The sequence below is a fragment of the Ictalurus furcatus genome, chromosome 3 (genome assembly GCF_023375685.1).
Source record: "Ictalurus furcatus strain D&B chromosome 3, Billie_1.0, whole genome shotgun sequence".
In the NCBI taxonomy this organism is placed as follows: domain Eukaryota; kingdom Metazoa; phylum Chordata; class Actinopteri; order Siluriformes; family Ictaluridae; genus Ictalurus; species Ictalurus furcatus.
The window spans coordinates 5,375,428-5,401,247 of record NC_071257.1 but is presented as its reverse complement, the minus strand read 5'-3'; the positions used below and the strand labels follow the sequence as shown (position 1 = coordinate 5,401,247).

At 41.5% G+C, this 25,820-nt stretch overlaps 1 protein-coding gene across 1 annotated transcript in view; it reads left to right on the top strand.

Annotated features, from left to right (window-relative positions):
* rps6ka2 (ribosomal protein S6 kinase, polypeptide 2) overlaps nucleotides 1-24,984 on the top strand; it is a 42,607-nt gene extending 17,623 nt beyond the window's left edge. Inside the window, exons 7-21 of the mRNA XM_053620503.1 lie at nucleotides 1,586-1,623; nucleotides 1,720-1,862; nucleotides 8,484-8,554; nucleotides 9,602-9,690; nucleotides 13,095-13,159; nucleotides 14,005-14,107; nucleotides 14,536-14,666; nucleotides 16,623-16,748; nucleotides 16,992-17,081; nucleotides 17,381-17,539; nucleotides 17,858-18,019; nucleotides 19,561-19,637; nucleotides 20,990-21,107; nucleotides 21,607-21,744; nucleotides 22,107-24,984. Coding sequence (XP_053476478.1) covers nucleotides 1,586-1,623; nucleotides 1,720-1,862; nucleotides 8,484-8,554; nucleotides 9,602-9,690; nucleotides 13,095-13,159; nucleotides 14,005-14,107; nucleotides 14,536-14,666; nucleotides 16,623-16,748; nucleotides 16,992-17,081; nucleotides 17,381-17,539; nucleotides 17,858-18,019; nucleotides 19,561-19,637; nucleotides 20,990-21,107; nucleotides 21,607-21,744; nucleotides 22,107-22,232 — 1,636 coding nt within the window. The 3' untranslated portion in view covers nucleotides 22,233-24,984. The remainder of the gene's footprint in view (nucleotides 1-1,585; nucleotides 1,624-1,719; nucleotides 1,863-8,483; nucleotides 8,555-9,601; nucleotides 9,691-13,094; nucleotides 13,160-14,004; nucleotides 14,108-14,535; nucleotides 14,667-16,622; nucleotides 16,749-16,991; nucleotides 17,082-17,380; nucleotides 17,540-17,857; nucleotides 18,020-19,560; nucleotides 19,638-20,989; nucleotides 21,108-21,606; nucleotides 21,745-22,106) is intronic.
* The last annotated feature ends 836 nt before the right edge of the window (nucleotides 24,985-25,820 follow it).

Genomic DNA, 25,820 nt, shown 5'->3' with positions numbered 1-25,820 from the left:
TTAGATTAGAACTACTTGGAAAGACACGAGAAAGCATTTTCTTGCATCTAACCACGAACATAAGCGCCTGGAGTTCACTAAACACTACTGGATCTTTGACTGGAACTGGGTTCTATGGTCAGATGAGACACAAATAGAGCTTTCTGGCAGCAAACACTCAAGTTGGTTTGGGGTAAAAAAAATAAAAATAAAAAGAAGGATTGTTATACAGAGTAGAACCCAATCCACACTGTTATGTGTGCTGGTGGATAAGTGATGTTGTGGACCCGTTTTTTTGGGGGGTCGGGGGTGGGGGGGGGGTTGTCCAAAGGCTCTGGGAAACTTGGTAGGATATGTCACATCATGGACTCCTTGAAGTACCAGGAGATTTGATTAATGATACAAAACGGACATCCATGTAAAACTGCTTCCTGACCAGAGAATCAAACTCACAGCCCCCTGACTTAAACACCATTGAGGTGAGCTGAAGCAGAGCGTGCACAGGAGAGTATCTAGGGCTGTGGAGGATCTGGAGAGACTGTGTATTGAGGACTGAGCTGTACTCTCCAGTCTTATTCAGCATAATAAGAGAGGACTCAGTGCTGTTATATTGGCAAATAAGGGTTGCACAGATTAGTAAAATCATGGGTGCTAATAATTGATAAGGGTTCCCCCCCTTACTTTTCATAAGTACGTTCCTATCTTTACCAGGGATGCCAATAATTCTGGAGCTGTATGATTCATAATAAGGTTTTTACCCCAGCCATTATGGGCTGCAGAAGCACCGCTCAGATTAAACGCCCTCGAATAAAAACCTCAGCATAATTCTGCTGGCAATCCTGCAGTTCAGCTGAGGTGATATAACCACTTGCTTTGATCCAAAAAAAATCCATCCAGGTGCCTAGGTGTGATTAACACAGCAGCTGCGCTTGGACCAGATTTAGAAGCACAGTCGAAGCTTTTTCCCCTCATAGACAGCTGAAATCTACACCAGTGTTCTGCTTGTGCAAACAGCAACACTTTTTTTTTTCTCTTTTTTTCACAGTTTGCTGAGCGTTGAACACAACACTGACTTTTACTCTTAACTCCTCATGTTCATTCTTCCTCAAGGGGACATGGGTATGAGGAGGTATAATCAACATAGGGCTTCTTGGAGAACTGCAAAGTGGACACGCTGTTCTCTGTGCAAATGATTAATGGCATGTAGCTAAAGACCAAGCGTAGGATAAGCGTGAGTCTTTTTTGGTCACAAAATTTTCCCCAGCATGCCAGGATATTGGGGTCAGAGCGCAGGGTCAGCCATGATACAACGCCCCTAGAGTAGAGAGGGTCAAGGGCCCAACAGTGGTAGCTTGGCAGCGCTCGGGTTTGACCCCCAAACCTTCCAATCAGTAACCCAGAGCCAGGCAGTGCTGGAGCCTGAACCCCCAACCTTCCGATCAGTAACCCAGAGCCTTAACCACCAAGCCACCACTGCCACAGGATATTGAACTTCTGTTCATAAGGACAAACATGTTCTATTGAGCTCATTAGCCATATTAGCATTTTAATTGAAGTACTTCTTTAAAAGCATTAAGTAAATGTTTGTAAACCATTTATTTTACAGCATTCTTCTTGATGAAGATGGGCATATAAAGATCACTGGTAAGATATATTCTTTTTTTTCCAAACCCACCACTTAAAATCAGCAGAGGGATTGTGGGTTATATTAAGAGAAATGTCTTTCTCCTGCTGTTTCAGATTTTGGTCTGAGTAAAGAAGCGATAGATCACGACAAGAGAGCATACTCGTTCTGTGGGACCATCGAGTACATGGCCCCAGAGGTAGTCAATAGGAGAGGACACACGCAAAGTGCAGACTGGTGGTCTTTTGGTGTGCTGATGGTAAGTGTGTTTGACGCCGGAGGACGAGCCGGTTGCATACAAGACTATGTAATTATAGAAGGCTTTATCATCAGTAAACAGAAGAAGAGCTGTAGGCATATCAGGTGTGTGTGTGTGTGTGTGTGTGTGCTCATTGTGATGCACTGAATGAAACTCTAACTTGAGACATGCATTTGAATATTTTACTACAGAGGCAGGGGGCACGGTGGTTTAGTGGTTAGCACGTTTGCCTCGTACCTTCAGGGTTGGGGGTTTGAATCCCGCCTCTGCCCTGTGTTCATTGAGCTTGCCTGTTCTCGCTGTGCTTTGGGGCTTTCCTCCGGGTACTCCAGTTTCCTCCCCCAGTCCAAAGACATGAATTGTAGGCTGATCTCTAAATTATCCATATTGTGCCCTGCGATGGGGTGGCACACCCAGCAAAATCTGGGTTAAAATTGTATAATGTGCACTAGGCTTAAAGGAGAAGGGATAATAATTATTCATACATACATTAATAATACTATGATTACCAATCAGTGATTGTCCATTATTAAAATCTACAGTTTACTTAAACTTTCCTTTGTACCATTCACCAGTTTTTGTCTGTCCCAATGGCAGAACTAGAAAAAAAACATGCACTCCTTTGCAACTCTCTCCTGTGCGATATTTTTTGACAGTTAATGATTAAGACGTTGAAATGATCTGAATAATGTTTACTGAAAGCTAGCTTACCCTTCTGTTGTATAATTAATGACAGACTTTCAGCCGAGACGTTTCGTGACGCCTGGTAGCTGAAAACTAAAAGTGTCACCCTTGCAGGCAGATTCAGACATAAACAAGTCAGCATATTTATTTTTAAGAAGCTAGCACATCATCAATAGTGGTTTTTTTGCAGCTCTACAAATGCAAGGAGAAGAAGAAGAAGAAAAAAAAGGCTAAGTGTCACAGCTAAGTCCGATCAGAACTCACATTCCCAAGATGCAACACTCACTTCTCATGCACGCATGCGCTCACCATCCCCGGAGTTCTGATCGGACACACCTGGCACCAATCACACACACACACTCTCACCGCTAGTACTTAGGGAAGTCATTCACCCAGAATCCACGCGAAGTATATAATCAGTCAACTCGTTTCTCTGCGATACCAAGCCGTTCCAGTTAGTTTAGCTTCTTGTTATCCTCGACCCTTGTTTCCAGTTTCGACTACGCTCTCTGCCTGACCCCGTTTGTGTTGTTCGTCTGATCGCTTGACCTTTGCCTGTCTTACGACTACGTTTCTTGTACTTCCCGATACCACGCTCTACACCTGCCGCCCGCTCCTGCTTCCATGCCGATTCGAGGTTCGTGACAGAATACTTCGCCTTCCAATGGAAGCAGCGGGAGATCCCCGTTGGCCGCAAGCCATCGAGGGACATGGCCGGATGATTAGTGACCATGATCACCGCCTCGCAAACCTGACTGAGCAGGTAGCTCGGCTAAACCAAGCCGCGCAGCTTTCTACGGCACCGACCACACGCTTACCTCCCACTCCAGCGCCGGAGAAGTACGACGGAGATCCGGCACGTTGCCGAGGTTTTTTACTCCAGTGCTCCCTGTTTTTTTCCACGTACCCAGACATGACAGAGAATCGGAAAATAATCCACTTCATGGAACTTTTAACCGGGAGAGCTCTCCTCTGGGCCACCGCGCAGTGGGAACAGGAAGGGAACGTCATCAGCATGTGTGATCAGCTGATATCACGTTTCCGCACTGTATTCGATCATTCTCCAGACAACCGGGAGACTGGGGAGGAATTATTATCCTTGACGCAGGGATCACGTTGTGTGGCGGATTACGCTCTTGACTTCCGTACTGTGGCCGCTAGGAGCGGATGGAATCAACCCACTCTAAAGACTATGTTTCGCTGGGGATTAAATGCCGATATCGTAACGGAGCTGGCGTGCCGCGATGATCAGCTGACTCTCGATTCACTCATCAACGTAGCTATACGCCTGGATCGTTTACTACGGAGCCGCTGCTCCATACGCAGCGAGGCGGAAGCACCAGCATCTGAGAGCCCTAGTGAACCCATGCAGCTGGGACAGACTCGGGTGAGCATGCAGGAGAGAGAACGACGGCGCCGTGAACATTGTTGTTTCTACTGCATCGAGAGGGGCCACTTCGTGCAACAATACCCTCTCAAACAGTGCTCTACCCGAGGGGAAACCAAAACTGCCAAACAACCTCAGCCAGGGGTGAGTTTAGAACCCACTGCCCAGTACTCAGTTCAGTCTGCATTCGTATTACCAGTGATATTAGAATACTCAAGCGTTTCCTGTGTTCTGGAGGCGCTGATCGATTCTGGAGCGGCGGGGAACTTCATTGACCAAGAGACCGTACGCCAATATAACATCCCCGTTCGTCCGCTCAGCACCCCCCGCCGTGTCCAAGCCATAGATGGAGCCCCCATTGGAGATGGTTTAATCACCCAATGCACCGAACCCATTAACCTCCGAACCAGCGCCCTTCATCAGGAGAAAATTACGTTCCATGTCATTGTGACGGCATGGCATCCGGTGGTTCTCAGTCTTCCTTGGCTCGAACATCACAACCCACAAATTTCATGGAATCAAAGGGAGATCACTCGCTGGTCAGCTCACTGCATCAATCACTGTCTCCAAGCCCCTGTGATCTCCTTAGCATCCACATCCGTTGAGAGCCCTGACAAGGCGGACAACGTTCTGATCCCCAGTGTTTACCACGACCTCATGGAAGTATTCAGTAAGAAGAAGGCTAGTGGACTACCTCCTCATCGAGATTACGACTGCGCGATCGATTTGCTTCCAGGCACTACACCACCACGAGGGAGAATCTATCCGTTAACGGTAACTGAGCAAAGAGCCAAGGAGGAGTACATTCAGGAGGCGTTGCACCAAGGTTATATACGACCATCTACTTCTCCAGCATCCGCAGGGTTTTTCTTTGTGGAGAAGAAGGGCGGAGGTTTACGACTATGCATCGACTACCGAGGACTGAACCAGTGTTGCGTCAAGTACCGTTACCCACTACCTCTAGTACCAGCCACTCTGGAACAATTACGCACTGTCACCATCTTCACGAAACTGGACCTACGCAGTGCATACAACTTGGTCCGGATTCGAGAGGGAGATGAATGGAAGACTGGGTTCAGCACAACTTCAGGCCACTATGAGTATCAGGTCATGCCGTATGGGCTGTCTAACGCTCCCTCGGTCTTCCAATGTCTAATTAACGACGTGTTATGTGACATGCTGGGACGCCATGTGATCACCTACATAGACGACATTCTGATATATTCTGACTCCCGGGAGGAACATGTTCACCATGTCTGCCTAGTTCTACAACGACTGCTCTGTCATCAGTTATATGTTAAAGCCGTGAAATGCGAATTTCATAAAACCACCATTGCGTTCCTGGGATACGTCATCAGCCCCGAGGGGATCTCCATGGACCAAGAAAAGGTCCAGGCAGTAGTAAACTGGCCCACACCCACGACGATCAAGGAACTACATCGGTTTCTGGGGTTTGCGAACTTCTACAGAAGGTTTATCAGAAATTTCAGTGCCATCGCCAACCCCCTCACGTCCCTGCTGAAGGGGAAACCCAAACGTCTGTCATGGAATTCAACCGTCCAAACCGCCTTCGACAAGCTCAAGAAAGCCTTCACTACTGCACCCATCATCAAACATCTGGACCCATCTAGACAGTTTATAGTGGAGGTGGATGCGTCAGAGACCGTGGTAGGAGCCATTCTATCCCAACGATTTGGAGAGAAGCCAAAGCTCCATCCGGTGGCGTTCTTCTCGCGAAAGCTTTCCCCCGCTGAGAGAAACTACGATGTGGGAAATCGTGAACTCTTGGCAATTAAGTTAGCGCTGGAGGAGTGGAGACACTGGTTAGAGGGGGCTACACATCCCTTTGTCATCTTCACAGACCATAAGAACCTGGAGTACCTTCGCACTGCAAAGCGATTCACACCCCGCCAGGCCCGATGGGCCCTGTCCTTCACCAGGTTTCACTTCACGTTATCCTACAGACCTGGGTCCAAGAACATAAAAGCTGATGCGCTGTCTCGTCTCGACCACACAGAACGTGTCAACGAGCATGAAGAATACATCATCCGTCCTTCATGTATTATCAATGCGCTAGAGTGGGATCTGGACCAGGAGCTAGAGCAGATTCCCCAGTCACAAGTACCCGTAAAGTGTCCTCCGAACAAACTATTTGTACCCGAAGAGTACCGCCAAGAACTCATCATCTGGGCACACACGGTACTCGGTACAGGGCATCCAGGGGCACAGCGCACACACCATCTCCTAAAGGAGAAGTACTGGTGGTCCAATATGGAGGGAGATATACACAAGGTGGTGACGTCCTGTTCATCTTGCGCACAGAATAAGGTACCTCGGACCCTACCAACTGGGAGGCTCAAGCCCTTACCCATACCTGAACGCCCATGGTCACACATATCCATAGACTTCGTAACGGATTTGCCAAGATCCCAAGGAAATACCACAGTTCTAGTCACAGTGGACCGGTTTTCCAAGTCCGTACGTTTCATTCCGTTACCTGCTCTCCCCACCGCCTTTGTGACAGCCGAACTTCTATTCCAGCATGTGTTCAGATATTTCGGCATCCCGGAGGAGATTGTCAGTGACAGGGGCCCGCAGTTTACTTCCAGAGTGTGGTCCAGCTTCATGACGAAGATGGGAGTAACAGTGAATCTCATCTCCGGATATCACCCACAAGCCAATGGACAAGTTGAACGAATCAATCAGGAACTAGGGCGATTCCTCCGTACTTTCTGTGCCAATAACCCAGAGGATTGGAGCAAGTTTTTGCCATGGGCCGAGTACGCCCAGAACTCACTACGTCATTCGGCTACCAATCTCACTCCTTTCCAGTGCGTACTAGGTTACCAACCTCCACTGTTCCCGTGGAACGCGACTCCCACTGCAGCTCCTGCCATTGACCACTGGTTTGAACGTAGCGAGCGTGTCTGGGCTGACACCCACCGACGCCTGAAAGAGACCACAGACACATACAAGCACAAAGCAGATCGCCGCCACAAAGAACACCCTAATTACCAACCAGGCGATCGGGTGTGGTTGTCCACAAAGTACTTAAGACAAGCTCATAGCTGTAAAAATCTAACGCCAAGATACACTGGACCATTCAAGATCCTCAAGCGAGTCAATGAGGTCACCTACCGTCTGGAACTGCCACGACACAGCCGCATCTCCCCCTCATTCCATGTATCACGTCTCAAAACTGTCATCAACGGTCCATTAGCCACCGAAGTACCATCGGAAACTCCTCCGACCCCTCTGGAAATTGATGGACAACCCGCTTACTGTGTCAAGAACATCCTCAAATCCAGACACAGGAGAGGCAAGCTGGAGTATTTGGTCGAGTGGGAGGGTTATGGACCTGAGGAACAATGCTGGGTTCCCAAGCAGGATATACTGGATCCACAGCTTACTAAAGACTTTCATGCAACTTATCCTGATCTCCCTGGTCCACGACCCCGGGGGAGGCCAAGAAAGAACTCGGCTCCCGGAGTGAGCCCTTTGGGGGGGGGGGGTTCTGTCACAGCTAAGTCCGATCAGAACTCAAATTCCCAAGATGCAACACTCACTTCTCATGCACGCATGCGCTTACCATCCTCGGAGTTCTGATCGGACACACCTGGCACCAATCACACACGCACACTCTCACCGCTAATACTTAGGGAAGTCATTCACCCAGAATCCACGCGAAGTATACGCTCAGTCACTCGTTTCTCTGCGATACCAAGCCGTTCCAGTTAGTTTAGCTTCTTGTTATCCTCGACCCTTGTTTCTGGTTTCGACTACGCTCTCTGCCTGACCCTGTTTGTGTTGTTCGTCCGAAGGCTTGACCTTTACCTGTCTTTCGACTACGTTTCTTGTACTTCCCGATACCACGCTCTACACCTGCCGCCCACTCCTGCTTCCGTGCCGATTCGAGGTTCGTGACACTAAGACAACAGTCCTTGCAGCCAAGGCTCGAGTTGATTCTGCGCCCTTCAAGAATTCTGAGTTTCCCAAGGTTAAACGACTTGATGACTCATTGTTGAGTTAAATGACATTTGGTGTAGTGCTCAGGCCAGCCAAAAATAAATAAATCAGCTCTCAAATGCATTGACGGAAGTTTTTAAAGAATGAAAAGAATTACGAAGTTAATAGATGCTCTAATTAAACACAAACACACTTTTTACACTTTTCAGTTTCTCTAGAAATAAAATGCATTAATTCTAATATGATCGAATAGATCATATTTGTATTAGATAACACATTAGGCAGTATTTTTACAGCAAGTGTTTCGCACATACAGAGTATACATATCACCTTCTAAAATGGCTTATGTTATTCCCTGGCTTCCTTTTTGAAGATGGCATCGACTGGCAAACATATAAATTTAGCAACAGCTCCAGCAGACTGAGCGCTGGCTTGTGTCCTAATATCTCAGGGAAAAATTCGGTTACACAATCAGAATGTAGGCAGGAGAAGCCACCTGTGAGAGCTGATGCTCTGAAAGTATATGTTGTTGTCATAACGTCTAGCTGACACCAAAGACTAACACTTTCATTGCTGTCCTCCAGTTTGAAATGCTGACTGGATCTCTGCCATTTCAAGGCAAAGACCGCAAGGAGACCATGGCACTTATTCTCAAGTAAGATTGATTTATTATTACTGTTGAAAATGTCTAGTGGGTGAATTACTAGCGTCTGTGCTTGTACGATATATAGATTTTCACCTACTCATGAAAAAATCTCAATCGATAAATGAGCATTTCCACCATTTTAGGTTTAAGGAGAACATGGTAGGGTGTTATACTTTTATCAGCTGATAGATTTTATTTCACATGAATGAGTCCAAATATTCTCCATTCGCCATGACAGACAGCGAGGTGTGACGCAAGTACGGTCAAGAGAATGGGAGATGGGGGAAGGGGGCAGGGCTTCTAAGCGGTGTCATCTCAGATTTAAATGTCGATTGGCTCATCTTTGGCTTTATTACACGCCAAAAAGTCTGCTCTTTTGACATATTTTGGAGTGATAACTTGTACTATAATACTCCTATCGCTCCACTGTGGAGCTCCAATGCTAAATGTATAAAGGTTGGCAGATCTGATGATATAACATAAACAGAGTAAATATCACTGGACATCATGGCAGTGTAATACTTTATCTGAAATTCTTTATAAAGACAAAATCTCTATAACAGTCCCGACCATGATTTCACGATTTTGCAGTCGCAGAAATGAACACAAAATCAAGCAAACGCCACAATATTCTGAGGAGCATGCAATTTTCCGAAATGACTGCAGATTTCATGCAGATTTGGGCCAAGACGCGTCATGTGCTGTCATCACAAACGCGCATTTGGCGAAAGCCATCTTCGATTCATGTGCGTCGAACATGAGTACAGCTGAAAGGTCTCATTTACCAACAAACATCACTGCGAAAGGCCGTGCAAAACAATTTTATGCAATTGAGATTGCACCAAATCGAGTAGTTTTCCGCAAAAAATTAAGCATTTTTGGCCGCAACAATCACAAATAAACTCCGTGAAATCCTGTACGGACGGCATTATATCACACAAGCCTACTAGTGTGTATAGTCATGTTGCTTTAGCTTTGTTTTATCAAGATTATATGAAATGTAAATTTTTTGTCATCTGCGGAGATGTGTGGTTAATATTTGAATCTATTTTTTAGGGCAAAGCTTGGCATGCCACAATTCTTAAGCCCAGAGGTGCAGAGTTTACTGCGAGCACTTTTTAAAAGGAATCCAAGCAACAGATTAGGTAATATATCCGAATTCTGCACCACACCTTTAGTCACATGGATGTACAGCATGATGGCACTTAAGATATAAAATTTTATAGTACTCAATACTACTCACAATGACATCCATTAGAGCTAAATTATGCTTTATTATTTGTTCAGATTCCACAAGTATCTACATTTTCAGACTTAAAGGCCACAGGTTGAAAACAATAGATTATTAACAATAGACCTCTAACTTATCTTGCAATTTAAACTTGCTAGCTGAAATATATAGTAAAGAATAAAACTATCACATTTCTTCGCTTATGATGTGTGTTTTATATTACTTGATCTGTGTTTTCTGTATATTTTATTGTCTAGACTGTGTTTATTATTCCCAGGCTCATTACAAACATTAGGCAGTGGGTCAAGCAGACCTCCTGGATATCTCCCATTAGAAACTAGCTGGCTATTTCCAACTATAGTTAGAGTTCTCTAGAATCTAGAGTTCTCTAGCTAAACAACTTTAACAAAATTCCACAAGGAATTGAGGGGAGTAATTTGACCATCTTTCACTATCTTCCCACCAAAATAGAAAACAAATACCTTACTTGTGCAGTCAAAAAAAATAAAAATAAATCACTATCACTCCTAAATCCATTTTCCTCCTACATTACCATACTGGCTCATTCACTTACTTTTTCCGTTCTTTCCTGATTATTTGTCTACTCTTGCCTGTTATAATGTAGTTGGACCTTTTTCATGCTTAAAGTTGAGACATGATGATGATGATTACATACAACTGGTGTGGGTCATTCCATCTCAAATGGTCCAATGCAAGTTGCTTTGCTGTTTAAATTATTATTATTATTATTATTATTATTACCTAAGTGTATTGCCATTGCAAAATTTACCAAGCTATGATGATGTTTCTCCTGTATTAAAAGCAGTAAATGATTAGTGACTTCTGATCTGTAGTCATTGCTTTTATTGGAGGAGAAACAACACCATAGTTCTGTTTATGACACTGTTCATTTGTAAAACACCCAACTGAACACTGTAATTCCATATTTGGATCAAATCTATTCACGGATACCAACTGTACACCTGTACCAACATGATAGATCAGGCTGGATCTTCAAATCTGGCCCTCGAGGTCTACTGTCCTACAGCGTTTACTTCCAACCTTAAGCTCACAATTTTTACAGCAGAATGCTACTATAAAGGACTTATTTCTGTCAAAATTTCAGGTTTGTATCTGGTCGCCATCAGAGATATTCAACCTGAAAGTGCGGGGATTTTTAATTTTTTTTAATGCACTTCCTCACTCCCATCCATATAAAAGAGAGAATTCTCAAACCTGAAATGTTCTGCATGCACACTATACTTACCTAGGTACCTCCTAAAAAAATTAAGACTGAGACTCAAACCCTTCCTATTATAAATTGTGAGCAATCTGTGAGCAATATTTTGCATTACATTTGGACTTAAGTTCTATGTCTAACGAACATGAATGTGCAAAATGTTTATATGTACATGCATCTTGAAAAGTGCTCTAGAGATCAATTTTTGTTACAAGGAGCCAACACCATCCTGAGCCGAGATATTGAGGTTTCCGTAAATAGCTGTATAAGCAAAATTTGTTGCGTGCCATGACACAAAGATGGCTGTTGTAGTTAAATCAAGTAAAAAAAATAAAATAATAATAATTAAAATAAGGGTCGTCTTGCAATGCCAATACATAGAGGTAATCACTCCAAAAAAAAAGTTTTAATTTAAAACAGTCAAGTAACCAAGTTTCCAATTATTGCACCACTTGAGATGGAATGGCCCATGTATGACATATGTGTACAAACCACCAATTCTGTCCTGACACAGCAGTTAACTATGAGTTAATATCACCGGACTATCAGGGTGAATCACAGAAGCTAAGAACTATTTTGGCCCCTCAACATATTTTTATTGTATCCTTTTTTTTAACAAAACATAATTTACTTGGTGTTAGATTAATGGCATTTAGGGTATTCTTAAAGGCCTCAGCATACCCATCTATGACGCATTCACAGATCGCATAGAGCGTTCATGTGCAGAGTTGGCCCATGTGCATGACACAGTTAGCAAAGCCTCCACATGGTGTCCGTTTGCGCCGCAATTACATCATATTGTTTGTGGAAGGCAGCCGAACGCCGTCTCTGCATGACATATTCTGAGACCATAAGCTGGTGCTGATTTTCCTCTTATGGCTTTGGACCAGTTTTCAAAATATTTGCGATCGCTTTGCACCAGACTTCCTTATATCTCTTCTAACGGATAACGTTCAAGACGAGTAAATGATTCTTACTGGACACGAGTCCATGCTTCTGCTGTGTAATTAACAAGTTTCAGCTGAGATTTTCATGACAGCTGGTAGTCTGAAGCCAAAAGGTCTGTCAGAGACTGGCACACCATTGTAGCAGATTTACAGCTTTGCAAAAGCAGAGAGATGACAATTGTTTGTACAGACAACATGGCTTGAGTTGATCCTGTTTAAGAGAGGATGCACACTGAATCTGTTTTGAAAAAAAACAAAACACGAATGTATTACAGATAATACAGAGGTGGCAGGGGTGTGTTAAACTATAGTTAATGATAGCTACGCTGAGCTACACTGAAATGAATTTTAATCTTGAATATGGGGAATTTCTATTGAACCATAAGTGACTGGAGGACAGAAAACACCATTGCTGGGTAAAAATTTGTGTCAAAAATGTTTAGCGTACATTACATGTAAATACTTGGGTATTATTTACATGCCATCACAGCAAATTAGATTACATTTAACAATTGTAGTTAAAAGCCAGTCCTGTAGGACACCCTATTTCTTGTATCAAGGAGGTCCACTACAGATGTCGTAGAAGTGGTTGTTTTTTAAGCCTGAGTCGAGTCACGTCGAGGCTCAGATGCAGGCCATTTGTGTGAGCTGTGATTGAACGTGACTCTGAGAATCACGCTCTCCATAATTCATGAAGCAGAAAGAAAATGCAGCAGAGGTATCGTGCTGAGCATAGCTAGACAGGCCTGAGCCTTGCATTTGCTATTTACACTGGCGACTTCTCAACTCCTACATGTAATAGATAACCCACCAGTAAATCCACGGTGATGAAGAATAACTGGGCCTTCCAGGAAACCGACGCATCATTCGGAACGTTCTTGTAGGAAGGAACTGAGAAGAGTCAACAGGATAGAGATACAAACATTACTGCTAATGTGGCCTGTTAATGAATTAATGTAATCAGTTAGCTGGATGTCTTTAAGCCAGAGTATTGAAATGGAATGTCAAGATATTTGCTTGTAATGTGAGATAGGACTACTAGATTTCTGAAGCAGTTCATTTTATAGACATTATGGGAAATTATGGTATGATTGCAATAGTTTGATCTTTGCCCCTCTGGCTTCTCCATAGGAGCGGGACCTGACGGAGTGGAAGAAATCAAAAGGCATCATTTCTTCGCACCCATAGATTGGAATGTAAGTGGGCTCTCTTGACAACCTGCTGAGTTAAATTCCATGAATAAAATGGGGATACCGGGACCTCTCGATCTCCCACAGCCATCCAAGACCTGGAGACTAGGAAGGCCAAAATAGGCCTTGAGGTCTGGGTGGGAGGGATGGCATACTCTCTCTCCTGTCAGTCACGGTGTCACTATCTAGTCGTGGGTATTTGTGAGCTCATGTATGCGGAAGAGGGTAGATAGCACTTTCCTCAGAGGGTTTTTCACTAACCTGTGAGGCAGCATGAGCAGCACTTCAGAAAGATGTGGTTGGCTGGCTTCACGTGTCTCGGAGGAAGCACGTGTTAGCGAGAGAAAAAAAAAACAAGGTAGAGATGTTACAAGAGATTTTTACAAGTATGGGTATTTGGAACTGAAGATCTCTCTACAAATCTTTTTCACACACACTAAATGTAAGACCTGTGTCTTACCTGTGTAAGGAATGCGCAAGAGTGTGTGTATGTGTCATGTGTTGCATTTTTCTTTTTCTTACTAGGAACCATATGTTGCCCGAATGATAGGAATATCTTTAATATTTGTTATTGATGTTTGATGAGTACCTTTTAGCTATACTCATGTTCGACGCACGTGAATCGAAATCTGAGGAAAATCTGCGTCGATTTTGAAAAATTCCGAGCTGCTCCGAATATTGCGGAGTTTGCTTGATTTCGCATTCGTTTCTGCGATCGCAAAAAAAAATAATAACGCTAAATCCTTGAGGGACTGAAATGTGTAGAAATTGTAGATCAACATTTTGGTACAATCATGATTTTAAAACAACTGATCGTTGTTTTTCTTTGATCGTGTCTTTTTAAACAACAGAAATTATACAGGAAGGAGATCAAACCTCCATTCAAACCAGCAGTTGGCAGACCAGAGGACACTTTCCATTTCGACCCTGAATTCACTTCCCGCACGCCAACAGGTGCAAATAATTTTTATTTTGCTTGAAACAGATATCCCGAACAATTAGGCAAATGTAAGTGAGAAAGTAGTAGCACATTTTTATCTGACCCACTATGACCATTTTGATGGATATGGTATAGAAGGTGAGAACTGCATGTAATAGAGTGACCATTGCGCTCAGCTTTCTCTAACATCTCAACACAGCTTTCAGCCAGACATTTGTTATCGTGTTGGGATTTAGTGTGATGTAACCATCTGCACTCTACCAATGTGACACTGAGAACATCGAGTGCAGATCTGTGCAGATTGTGATGACCTTGTGAAAAGTCACTTCATACCACACACATCTGATCGATCGTCATTTTCCATCCATGCAGAATCCATGTCCTAGTTTCTCTGCTAAGTGTGTGTGTGTGTGTGTGTGTGTGTGTGTGTGTGCGCACTCAGACTCACCGGGTGTTCCTCCCAGTGCTAATGCCCATCAGCTTTTCCGTGGTTTCAGCTTTGTGGCCACCAATCTAGGACAGGAGCAGTGTATAACAGAGACCAGACCGAACTCCATTAATCCTATAGTGCAGGTAAGCAAAAGTGCATCAGTGTGAAGAGAACTACACTCATTTCCTTTCTGTTCGTTGCTCCGTTTAACTTTCAAATTGATTGCAGGATTCACATTAACATTTGATGCACCGTTCATTGCTGGTGCCTTCTGCATTTATCCACCTACTGGCAAAATAGAAGACTTTATGATCTGCAAATGCTAAGATTGGTGTTGAGATCAATGGTGCACGTGATGATGTGCTAAAATATTGCCATTTTAAAATACAGGCCCACCTACTGTACATCAGCTGCCATGGTGCATTCCAGAATTATTGGCACCATTCATGAGAAAGGACCCAAAAAAACGCCTTCAATAGTGCTTTTTTCTGAAAAACACAATTAGCACATCTAACAAATATTTGACAGTTTATGCTATTCATATTGTAGTATAATATATGAATATATAACATTTTTAGTCATTTTAATTATAGATTTGGATTTATTTTTATTATAGCTTTACCGCCCTCCAGTCATGTCCAGTTTCCCCCAGTGTATACACGTGACATCTAAAATCATTGTGTCATGTGAAAACGCCACCGAAGAGTTTTCAATACAAAAGATACAGATAGATGTTAGGTAATGTTTTTTTTTTAAACAGTTGCGGTGGTTCAAAATATCACAATGCACAAGCATGAACATAATAAGATAAAAAAAAGATGTATATCCTAGGAATTGGCATAAGGTGAGGAGAACAGTGAGGAAGGCAAAGAAGGCGTCAGATATTAGTTTCAGAATTAGTACAGTTTATTTGATTATTGAGGTTGTCAGATTTCAAAAATGTATTATTACACACGCCTTCACCATAATAAGACGTTGTTTGGAAAGGTTGCATGAAAGAAACTCTTCCTGAAAGCAACTTCAATCTTCAATCATTCAATCTGAATGCCCTTAAATCTACAGCTGGAAGTCTGTGTCTTAGTCCGATAACACCAAACTCAAGCTTTTTATTTCTACATGCCAAGTATGTTTGTTTTTGTTTTTTTTAAAGGGCAGGGCTTTTTTTTTACAAACAAAAAAAAGCACCTGATACACACTGGATCGTTTATGTTTTGGGGCTGTTTTGGTAAAGAGGCTCTTTCATGAAGTCTGATTGTATCATGAATATGTTTAATACCGAAGATATTTTACCACCAAACTACACAGTGTTTCATAATATGCACTAGTGACACTAATTTTGGAGTTGAGTATATCCCCTGGTCTGCAATTACAGACCAATAACATTCGCCCTCATTCCAGAGAGGCTGCTTTTGCAGGTCTCGGCAAAAAGATCAGACAACAAGGCGGACTGTGATTCATATTGTGTAAGCTGATTTGTTTGTGTCACACGGAGCCCGACTGGCTGAATATATCTCTCTGAAGAGTCAAGGTGGAGCGAACTCTATTGACTTTAGAGAACACACAGATGTCAGGATGAGTGACAAGGCCAGCTGCTGGCTCTGACATATTGTTCCCTGCACTTCAATCTGACGTCACAATAAGACCATCCCTCGCTTATATTGAACCTGCACAGCATGAGCATTTGTGCAAACGCTGTACCATTTTCCTGGGTTCGCTTGCTGGGACTCACAATACGCAAAGAAATATTTGAAGCTATTGAAACTTTGCATTTTGACTTTCCAAAGCATTGGCGTATGAAGTGTAAAATAAAACGTCAAAAAAAAATTTTAAGTGTATAATAATTTGTATTTCAATGTCTTACTGAGGACATTCGGGAATTAGGAGTATTTACTATGGTATGGCATAAATTCTTTTTAAAGGTAATCGTAAAATTTCCCAATTTCAGCCATTACATAAATGTTCACAATAGAAGAATCATTTTAAATGTTTAAACATGCTTCACTGATTCTGTTTATAAAGGGTTATGGGTTTTTTTTTTGGACACACGTATCTGTCTAATGTGTATAATGGTCTTACTATGTTTCTGTTTTCCATTTAAGCAACTTCATAGCAACAACATCCATTTCACTGACGGATATGAAATTAAAGAGGACATCGGCGTCGGCTCGTATTCAGTGTGCAAACGCTGCGTCCACAGAATCACCAGTGTGGAATATGCTGTTAAAGTAAGGGAATTAATTTTTATTTTTTTTGTATTTCTTTCCTTGATCTGGTTAATAATGATGATACCCACATTTGAGTAGCATTTTAATACAGAAGTAGTAGGCTCTGTATATAAAACAGGTACCACGTCTTTTAGTGTTTTTATTTTGTACTTCACAAGTTCCTCTTTCCTGATGCGTTGCTTACTGCTGAAAAAGCCGTGTTCTCAGGCTGTAAAGTCACACACACGGTCGCCTTCATTTCAGATCATAGACAGAGCTAAGAAGGACCCGTCGGAGGAGATCGAGATCCTGTTGCGATATGGACAACACCCCAACATCATCACTCTGAAAGACGTGAGTCAAATTTCTACATTTAAAAAAAAAAAAAAAGCCTATTTACACCAAGTTGTGCGTTTCTATGACCGAATTAAATACATGTAACTTAACCAGAATAGATCACTGTTTCACTAAAGACAATAAAATATTAGAGAAGATGTAATGAAATACATGGTTATTATGTGAATTGGGCAAATAAAGTCATTGTATCTTGTGTATCATTGTAGTATTGTTTCCAGTATAGTTAAAAAAAAAAAAAAAGACAAATTAAAAATAGCTCATTTTTACAGGAGAGCTGTGTGTGTTGTTGCTTGCAGGTCTACGATGATGGGAAGTTTGTGTATCTGGTTATGGAACTGATGCGTGGAGGCGAGCTGCTCGACCGTATCCTGCACCACAAGGGCTTCTCGGAGAGAGAGGCCTCTGCTGTGCTCTGCACCATAACCAAGACTGTGGAGTATCTCCACTCACAGGGGGTCCGTTCTCTGTTTGACTCACACGCACTCGCATACATTTGCATGCATACATTCAGGCACAGTGAGCTCAGCTCAGGGAGAGGGGAGGGGAGGGGAGGGGGGTGGCGGTCTCAAGACACCATGTTTTTGCGTAATTATTTGAACACAATATTGTTATAATGAACTGCGTGTCCTGCATTAGTTTGTAATGAACGCATGTTATAAATCATAGCTGTTGTCCTGCATATCAGCTACATGAACTGTATGTTAATATGAGTACAATCTACTGCTTACACAGTGCTTCATATTTGCCAATCTCGGCTTTGTGTTCTTCTCAAGGTTGTACATCGAGACCTCAAGCCTAGCAATATCCTGTACATGGATGAGACGGGTGACCCGGAGTCGATAAGGATCTGCGACTTCGGCTTCGCAAAACAACTCCGGGCTGAAAACGGCCTCCTCATGACACCTTGCTACACTGCCAACTTTGTGGCTCCAGAGGTAGTGAAACATCCTCTCCACTGATTTCTGCTATTATAAATATATCTGTGTATTAAGTGTGTAACCAATGACTGTATATATGAGTGGAAACATGGCGCTATTCACTCCAATTGTGCAGTTTTGAGGCCTTTTTTGGATAGAAATGGGAGTCGCCATCTTGTGAAAACTGCAGGCCTTGGAATCAGAGCATACACAGTATATAGGGCCAGACGGACAGTGGGTCCCGCCTCTCGCTCGCCCATATTAGTGATGGACATTTACGTGAGCATGCACGCTGATATTATTTGAAGTAGAACTTAAACTGGCGTATCGGCTAACTCGAAGTGGCAAGTACAGCATATAATTTTCACAGGTATATTTATTATACCGTTGTCAGGAACATATTTTAGCGCATCGAGCATCATGCGCATCATGACTAACCGATCTACCATTTGCAAGCTAGCTGACATTATCAATCATTTTAATCAAAGTAATGTAAGTATAAGTAGCTAATGTAAGGTACATACTGAAAATATAGTTGTAAACATTTACAGTCAAGATTTACATGCAACACAACCTTTTTAAGATTTTACAGGGGAAAAAATCACTGCTCTAAATGATTTTCATCTAGCTCTGACATCTAGTAAGTCAGTGTGCTCTTAACACACTTCTCGTTTTGCTAGCTATAATATCAGTACAACGAGCTAGCTTGGATCTAAAAATGAGAGAAACCGCAAAGAACTCCGCACTGAGTGTCTGTTACGATGGTTTACGGTAAAACAGGATATGGTTTTGCTACAGAACTGTTAAGACCTTCGGGTCCGTGTCGAACTCCTATAACTCCTATAAAACACATTTATCGTAAGAGATATCGGGGTTCACTTAACTTGTAAAGACGACAGAACGATCTTTTCGGAAATAATTTGCGTAGACGTCACTTAAAATTCAAGTTCGCATTCTGTCCCGTTCACTAACATGGGAATGGGCGGGGTTAAAAAATTGTACTGCAGCCAGCCACTGGAGGGCCTCAGAGACATTTTGGCTTCACTTTTGAATCCCTGTAACATCGTCCTCCCACATACAGTATACCGTCATTGGGTGTAACACAATGGCAATATTGGATTTGAATCTGTTGTGGATATGGTCTAAACAATGAGAGCCTTTTTTTTTTCTTTCCTCCCTCCCTTCTTTCCAAGTCTGATGCACACCTCTAGTCTCAACCAGAGATGCCCTGTGATCCTTTCCGGCAAGCTCTCTTAAAAAATGAACAGTGTGCCTCCTACTTGTGTCTGTATTTGTATCTGCCTAGGATGCATATTTTTGGTCATTCTGAATAATATGTTATATAAAAAAGAAAAGCTAAAAAAAAAGGCAGAAAGCTAAACAGTCAGTCTGTATGCCACTGTAAAATATTTAATAATGTCTGTAGTCAAGATCTGCTTCCTGTTGCTTGGTTAAATCAAACGGATTGACTGCGGAAACGTTATGGTAATTAATGTAGTAAGTCCCGTTATGCCAACACCATGCTGTGAGATGACAGAGATAGTCGGTCTGTGTGGCAGGTTCTGAAGAAGCAGGGATACGATGCTGCTTGTGACATCTGGAGTCTGGGAATCTTACTGTACACCATGCTTGCAGGGTGGGTAACGGGTCTGCACACACACACACACACACTGTCTCAATCTAATTTCTCCCTGAATGTACTTATAAACATGTAAATCCACACAATGATGTGCTAGTATACAAAAATATGGAATTTACATTTATTGAGACACTAAAGGTCCACACTGCATCCAGCAGAAAATCGTGGCACGTCCGTGACCTTTAGGTCTCCTGTTTTGTTTACTCATTGATTGCGTGTGCATATAAATTGAGCCACAGTTCTAAGTGTATTACCTCTTAGAAACACTGAAAGGCAAAAACAGAACCTTTAACACTACTACTACTTAAGTCACAAAGCAGGTCAAATGTGATTTATTTCTTTCTATAATCCGGTTGTTTTTAGTCTCTGTGCTGGACCTTACAAGCGATCAAACCAGGTTCGCGTATTCAGACTGTAGTTGCATGGGTTTGCATGTCCACATTTGTTGCTATAGTAACGACAGCTGCCGACATGGAATTTCCACTGTGGATTATGTTTTACATAAGGACTTTGACATGTCATGGTTTGGAATGACTTTAGCACAGACAACAGCAATATGAGTGTTTATAGAAAGTACATGGGCTGTCTAGATGTATGTCCTGTCCTTCTTTCATGCTGTTATAGCAAATGTTAGATATCAAGATGTAGTCTTGTCATGTGGTACAAATGGTCATGCACCAAATGAGGGAAAAAAAGAAGAAAACAAATTCCTTTTTTTCTATTCAGATGTTTTTCCAGATAATCCAAACAATTAAAAACTAAAAATAGTACTAGTTTTTAAGAGATGACTTTCAAATGTAGTTTTTTTTAAATGAAGAAGCCTGTAACAGCTACATAATTTCACTCTGTACTCCTTCCATGAGCATACCACAGCTAGTTTAAAATCTGTCCAGTGAAGATGACAGCTCGTCCTCGTGGGAGTGATTCAGTGCCGTCTGCCTGACACCTGTCAACACTTTATCTAAAGTCCCGCACTGACCCGTCTTCCTGCGGTACGAGCAAATAGAAATCACTGTTCAAATCACGCATGCGAACGCTGCTCGTGAAAGCGCTCACTTCTGGAGCAGGTTGAAAGGATTACTACATAAGCCCAGGTCAATTCAACAACTGCTGTGGAGAATCAAGCCACGCTCGAACAATTCAATGTTCCTGTCTGTTTGTTGAGCTTTAAAGCTCCGTGTAATCAGGGCATCTGAAAAGGCGCATTTCAGCACATTTAACCTGACCACCTAAAAATAGTGCTTAGAAATTGGACTTCTACAAAAAAGCAATTCCTCTCCCATTTGTCAGCCCAAAAGGCTCAAATGTGATTTTCTGTTCTCTTCTTTTCGCACTCTCGCTTCGAACAGGTTCACGCCCTTCGCCAGTGGACCTGATGATACCCCAGAGGAAATCTTGGCTCGAATTGGCAGTGGCAAATACACCCTCTCTGGGGGCAACTGGGACATGGTGTCTGACGCTGCTAAGGTTAGAACAACTGGTAACAGTTACTGTTTTTGGTAAATGCCATACATGTTCCGTTTACTACCACTACTAGCACTGGAGGCTCCATGTCTATGAAGCATATTGTTATATATTGCGTATGTATAAATTATTAACAGAACAGAATTATTAGTAACTTTGTGTATAATATAATTATGGAAGGGGACACACAAAAACTGGTCACATGCTTCGGAATCCCCTCAGAGGTCATATGCAATAAACGTACTGTTTTATACCTTCCTAGTCATTTTCTTTTTGTTAATGCTTTTATTTCATCATGGCGCAAAAATGCTCAAAGATTTTCATATTTATTAGATCGATTGACTCACACATTTCCATAATAATGTGAACCAAATACACACATTTCCACCACAACAAAAAAGAATCATGTTTTTGTCATCTTTCTATATTTAACTGAACACAGTAGTCAACATTCTAGTGATGTGATCTTATTCCTTCTTTTGCAAATGCTCTGTGTTTGTAGGACATCGTGACTAAAATGCTGCATGTGGACCCTCACCAGCGGCTCACCGCCCCTCTGGTCCTCCGTCACCCGTGGATCGTAAACCAAGAGCAGTTATCTCTGAATCAGCTCACCCGAAAAGACGTGCACCTGGTCAAGGTAAAAATCCTGTTTTATGGCATTCACATGGATATACTGTGTGAATATATGTGTGTGTGTATGTATATGTATGTTTATATATATATATATATATATATATATATATATATATATATATATATATATATATATATATATATATATATATCTCTGTATCTGTGTGTCATTGGGAGCATGCACTGTATGTCCTTTGCAATGCCAGAAGGTGCAACATTGCCACCACCTGGTTCTCTGAAACACTGCGTAATACATCAGCGTGGGATTTTTTTTTAATCCACTCTAGTGTATTTCATCCATGTGAAACAGTTGCAATAAGTCAAATTAACAAAATGAGTTCTGCACTTTTGTATTGTTTATTAAAGGGAGCAATGGCTGCTACGTATTCAGCTCTTAACCGAACGCCACAGGCTCCCAAGCTCGAGCCTGTCCTTGCCTCCTGTCTGGCTCAGAGAAGAGGAATGAAGAGAGTGACGTCCACTTGCTTGTAGCACACAATCAAACAGCACCACCTATAGGCCGTGAAGATACTCGTGTCAAGCCTGGGAGAAGGAACCAGGCAAATCATCAATGCACAACGGGGAGCAGTCATGTGACCATTGAAGATGGTAGAATTTTACCCCACGTATACAGCTTTAGGAAAGCGAGCGGCTCATAGCCGCTCGGATTAACGCAGAGGGCGTTGCGATTAGATCCCTGCTCTAATCCTGAAACGAGGCACAGCCAGGGAATTGTAGTGACGGGAGTTTAGATCATCTCACCAACCAAGAGCACAAATAACATAACCTGCAAGCTCAAACTGTCAAGGCTGTCATGTCCCACGAGCCATCTTGAAATGTTTGGACCTGACTGCTGTCCAATTGCGCCAGATTACTGTCATTCCCCATCTGGATCTGGAAGTAATATATTTACAGTGAATGTGCCCATAAAATTGACATATTTCGTGGACAGCTAGACTGTAGTGCATGTTGAAACACTAACACCGAAACTCTTCAGCAGGGAAAAATTGTACAAACACAGTTATCCCTTAGCCCAAATGTGATCAGTAAATCAAGGTGAGTTTGGTGTCCTTTTAAAGTTTACTTCTTTAGATGCTACTAACAAGGAAAGCGCATAGCCACCAGCTCGTCGCAACCCACACCGAGTTCTCCAGTAAACTCAAATTGAAAAATTGTACATTTCTTCCAGAACTGTTCCGTTAAGCCTATTTAATTTATCTATAAAGTCATTCGACATATACAGTGGTATGTATATAGGTCAGAGCCCTACAAAATAAGATCAGAGCCCTAAAAATGCTTCTTTGGCTAGCTCAGGTGTTCAGCATTCAGCACATGTACATTTACAGTGCATTTACATAACCACAGCAGAACAAGCAATATTAACTACAAGAGACTTAGTAAACGGACAAAACTATAAAAGATGCCAGCATTATTGACATTTCTTTATCTAATTCCAGCACGCATGCAATCTAAGTGGTTTTATGAATGAAAAAAGGACACGGTTCATTTTTGTCTTCTTATTGTTTCATAGTTTATAGTGAACTGCTTCAAAGAGATGTGATTCCTGAATATTTTTTGTTGTTGTTGTTTAACACCATTTCAAACAATTTCTGTATTCAAAATATTTTTTAATAATTTATTTTTTAATTAATGCATTTATTTCAAATAATCGTTTCTTGATATGTTTATTTGTTTCGAATAATAAATGTTTTAACATAAATTTATTGATTAATTATTTATTTCGCCTGCTGTTGAAGTGCACTTGACAGGGTTTTGTTCGACAGTGAAACTTGTAAATGAGAGCCCGAGTTTTGCACTAACCTTTTTGTTTTCCAGAATTTTTACTAAAATATGAGATAAATATGCAGACGATTCTGAGATTTCTGAGAAACGGAATTAAATGTGCGAAGTATTTTTAGATATCAGAGGTTTAGCATGTGGTTTGCCTAATCTTACCTGTGAAAACGCTTGTTTATGTATGCGTGCTCGTTTCAGATTTTCTATTCGATGTGAATTTCATTGTACAGAATATATCTTATTCATTTAATATGCTACATGGTGGAAGCATACATTTTACCCATTTACCTCAATAATAAGCCTTGTGCTTTAATTCAAACCAAAATGGCACAATTATGTCACTGTTCTTTTATTCATTGTATTCAGGATTTTGAACTTTAATTCTAAACTTATACATGTTTATATCAGGCTCTTGAACACCTGCAGGCGAATACAGTGATTTTTATATATCCAGTTAAAATAGGGAGCAGTAATCTTATTTATTTATTTATTTTATTATTTGAAGAAAGAGATTTTCCTGTGTCTTTTCCATCTTACCATAGCTTGCATAGGGCTTTTTTTTTATTGCAATGCTTGTTTCCTTTGGCTGGGATGTGTATGAAATGTAGAATGTTTTACCAACATCCTTGCCTGCATGTACGAAGTTACTTTGAGATAAGGATGATGTTAAATCTAAAACTTCAAATGCAAAATTATGACGATGTAGGACCGCCGTGCACTTTCAGAAATAAAAGTAACACGCTGTACTTTTTCTTATCGCTAGGGTGCTACTATCAAGGGTTCATCATTCGTACCGTTAATATGTGTCTTTTACCCAGGAATGTGCATGTGATGTACCTGTGATTGATCATTTTATAGTAAAGCTTTAAAGGATACATCAGTGGGTTTTTTTTTAGGTCCAATTATGTGTAAAGATACAAGGTATAAAGATACATAGTGACTGTACCACCCCAGCCCAAAGGAAAAGTGCATTTTGGTACCTTTATTTCTGAGAGTGTGGATCAGGTGCAGAGAAAAATGAACAACCATAGTCATACTGTTATTTTTGTCCTTCATATTGGCTTGCATGCCAGCAATTTCTAAATAAATTCTATTGAAAAATGTGCTGTCTGATTTTATTATGAAGCGCTTCCAGTCCTCAGGAAATGGTGATTTTCATTGAAACTGATTTCTTCCTCACAAGTACAATGTGTCGTTAAAACAACCAGCATCTGTCTGCTTTGAAAAGGTAACTCTGTGATCTTTTTTTTTTTTTTTACTGTAATATGAATTTTAATAACAGTTTAATCATTTCACAGGCTTAAAAAAAAAGTAATAATTAATACCTACATGGGAACATGCTCCAGTGGTACAATTTCTCCCCATGCCCTGTAGAAGTTTTCTATTTAGGATATAACATTTTTACATATACAGTCATGGGAACAAGAAAGTACACCCACCTTCAATTCTGTTATTTATTTATTTATTTATTTATTTATTTATATCAGGGCTTAAATAACGATTGTGTGGTCCTCACCAACTCCTGTAAATTCTATCAGCAAATAAATAACCTTCAGTGACAACAACAACAACAAAACACACAACAGATTTCAATATGTAGTCATTTTTCCCCAAAAAACGTAAACCAATATTCAAAAACCAGGTTGGGGGGAAATAAATAATACACCCTTCCTACTTCTACAGTCATATAAAAGCAGAAGATTTGGCAATTTCCTGTTTTGGTGCACTCAGGTATGTGTCTACATCATGCCAAGAAGAAAGGACATCAGCCCTGACCTCAGCGACACAATTGAACAAAGCAGCACATTAGAAAAAAATTGAAGACTGAACAAATATGGCTTTCCTGGAAGGGTGGCTAGGGAAGAAAAAAAAAAACCCTTATCTCCAAAAAGAATATGGCAACATCACTTAGGCTTGCAAAAGTACATCAGAACATGCCACAAAAGTTCTGGAACAGTGATGGACTGATGAGACCAAGAAAAATCAAGGTGCTGGAATGGCCAAGTCAAAGTCCACAACTTAACTGCATTGAGATGTGATCACGGCAAGATCTTAAGAGAGCTGTGCGTAAACAAATATGGTCAAATTTCTCTACAATTATGCGAAGTGAACGTTTTCTGTAAGAATTTCAGTCTCAAGTTATTGTTGCTAAATGTGGTTCTACATGTTAACGAATTATAGGGTGTACTTGTTTTTCCCACCTGGTTTCTGAATGTTAGTTTACTTCTTGGAAAAATGATTACATATTGAATTTTGGATGGGGTTCCCCCCCGAGGTTATTTG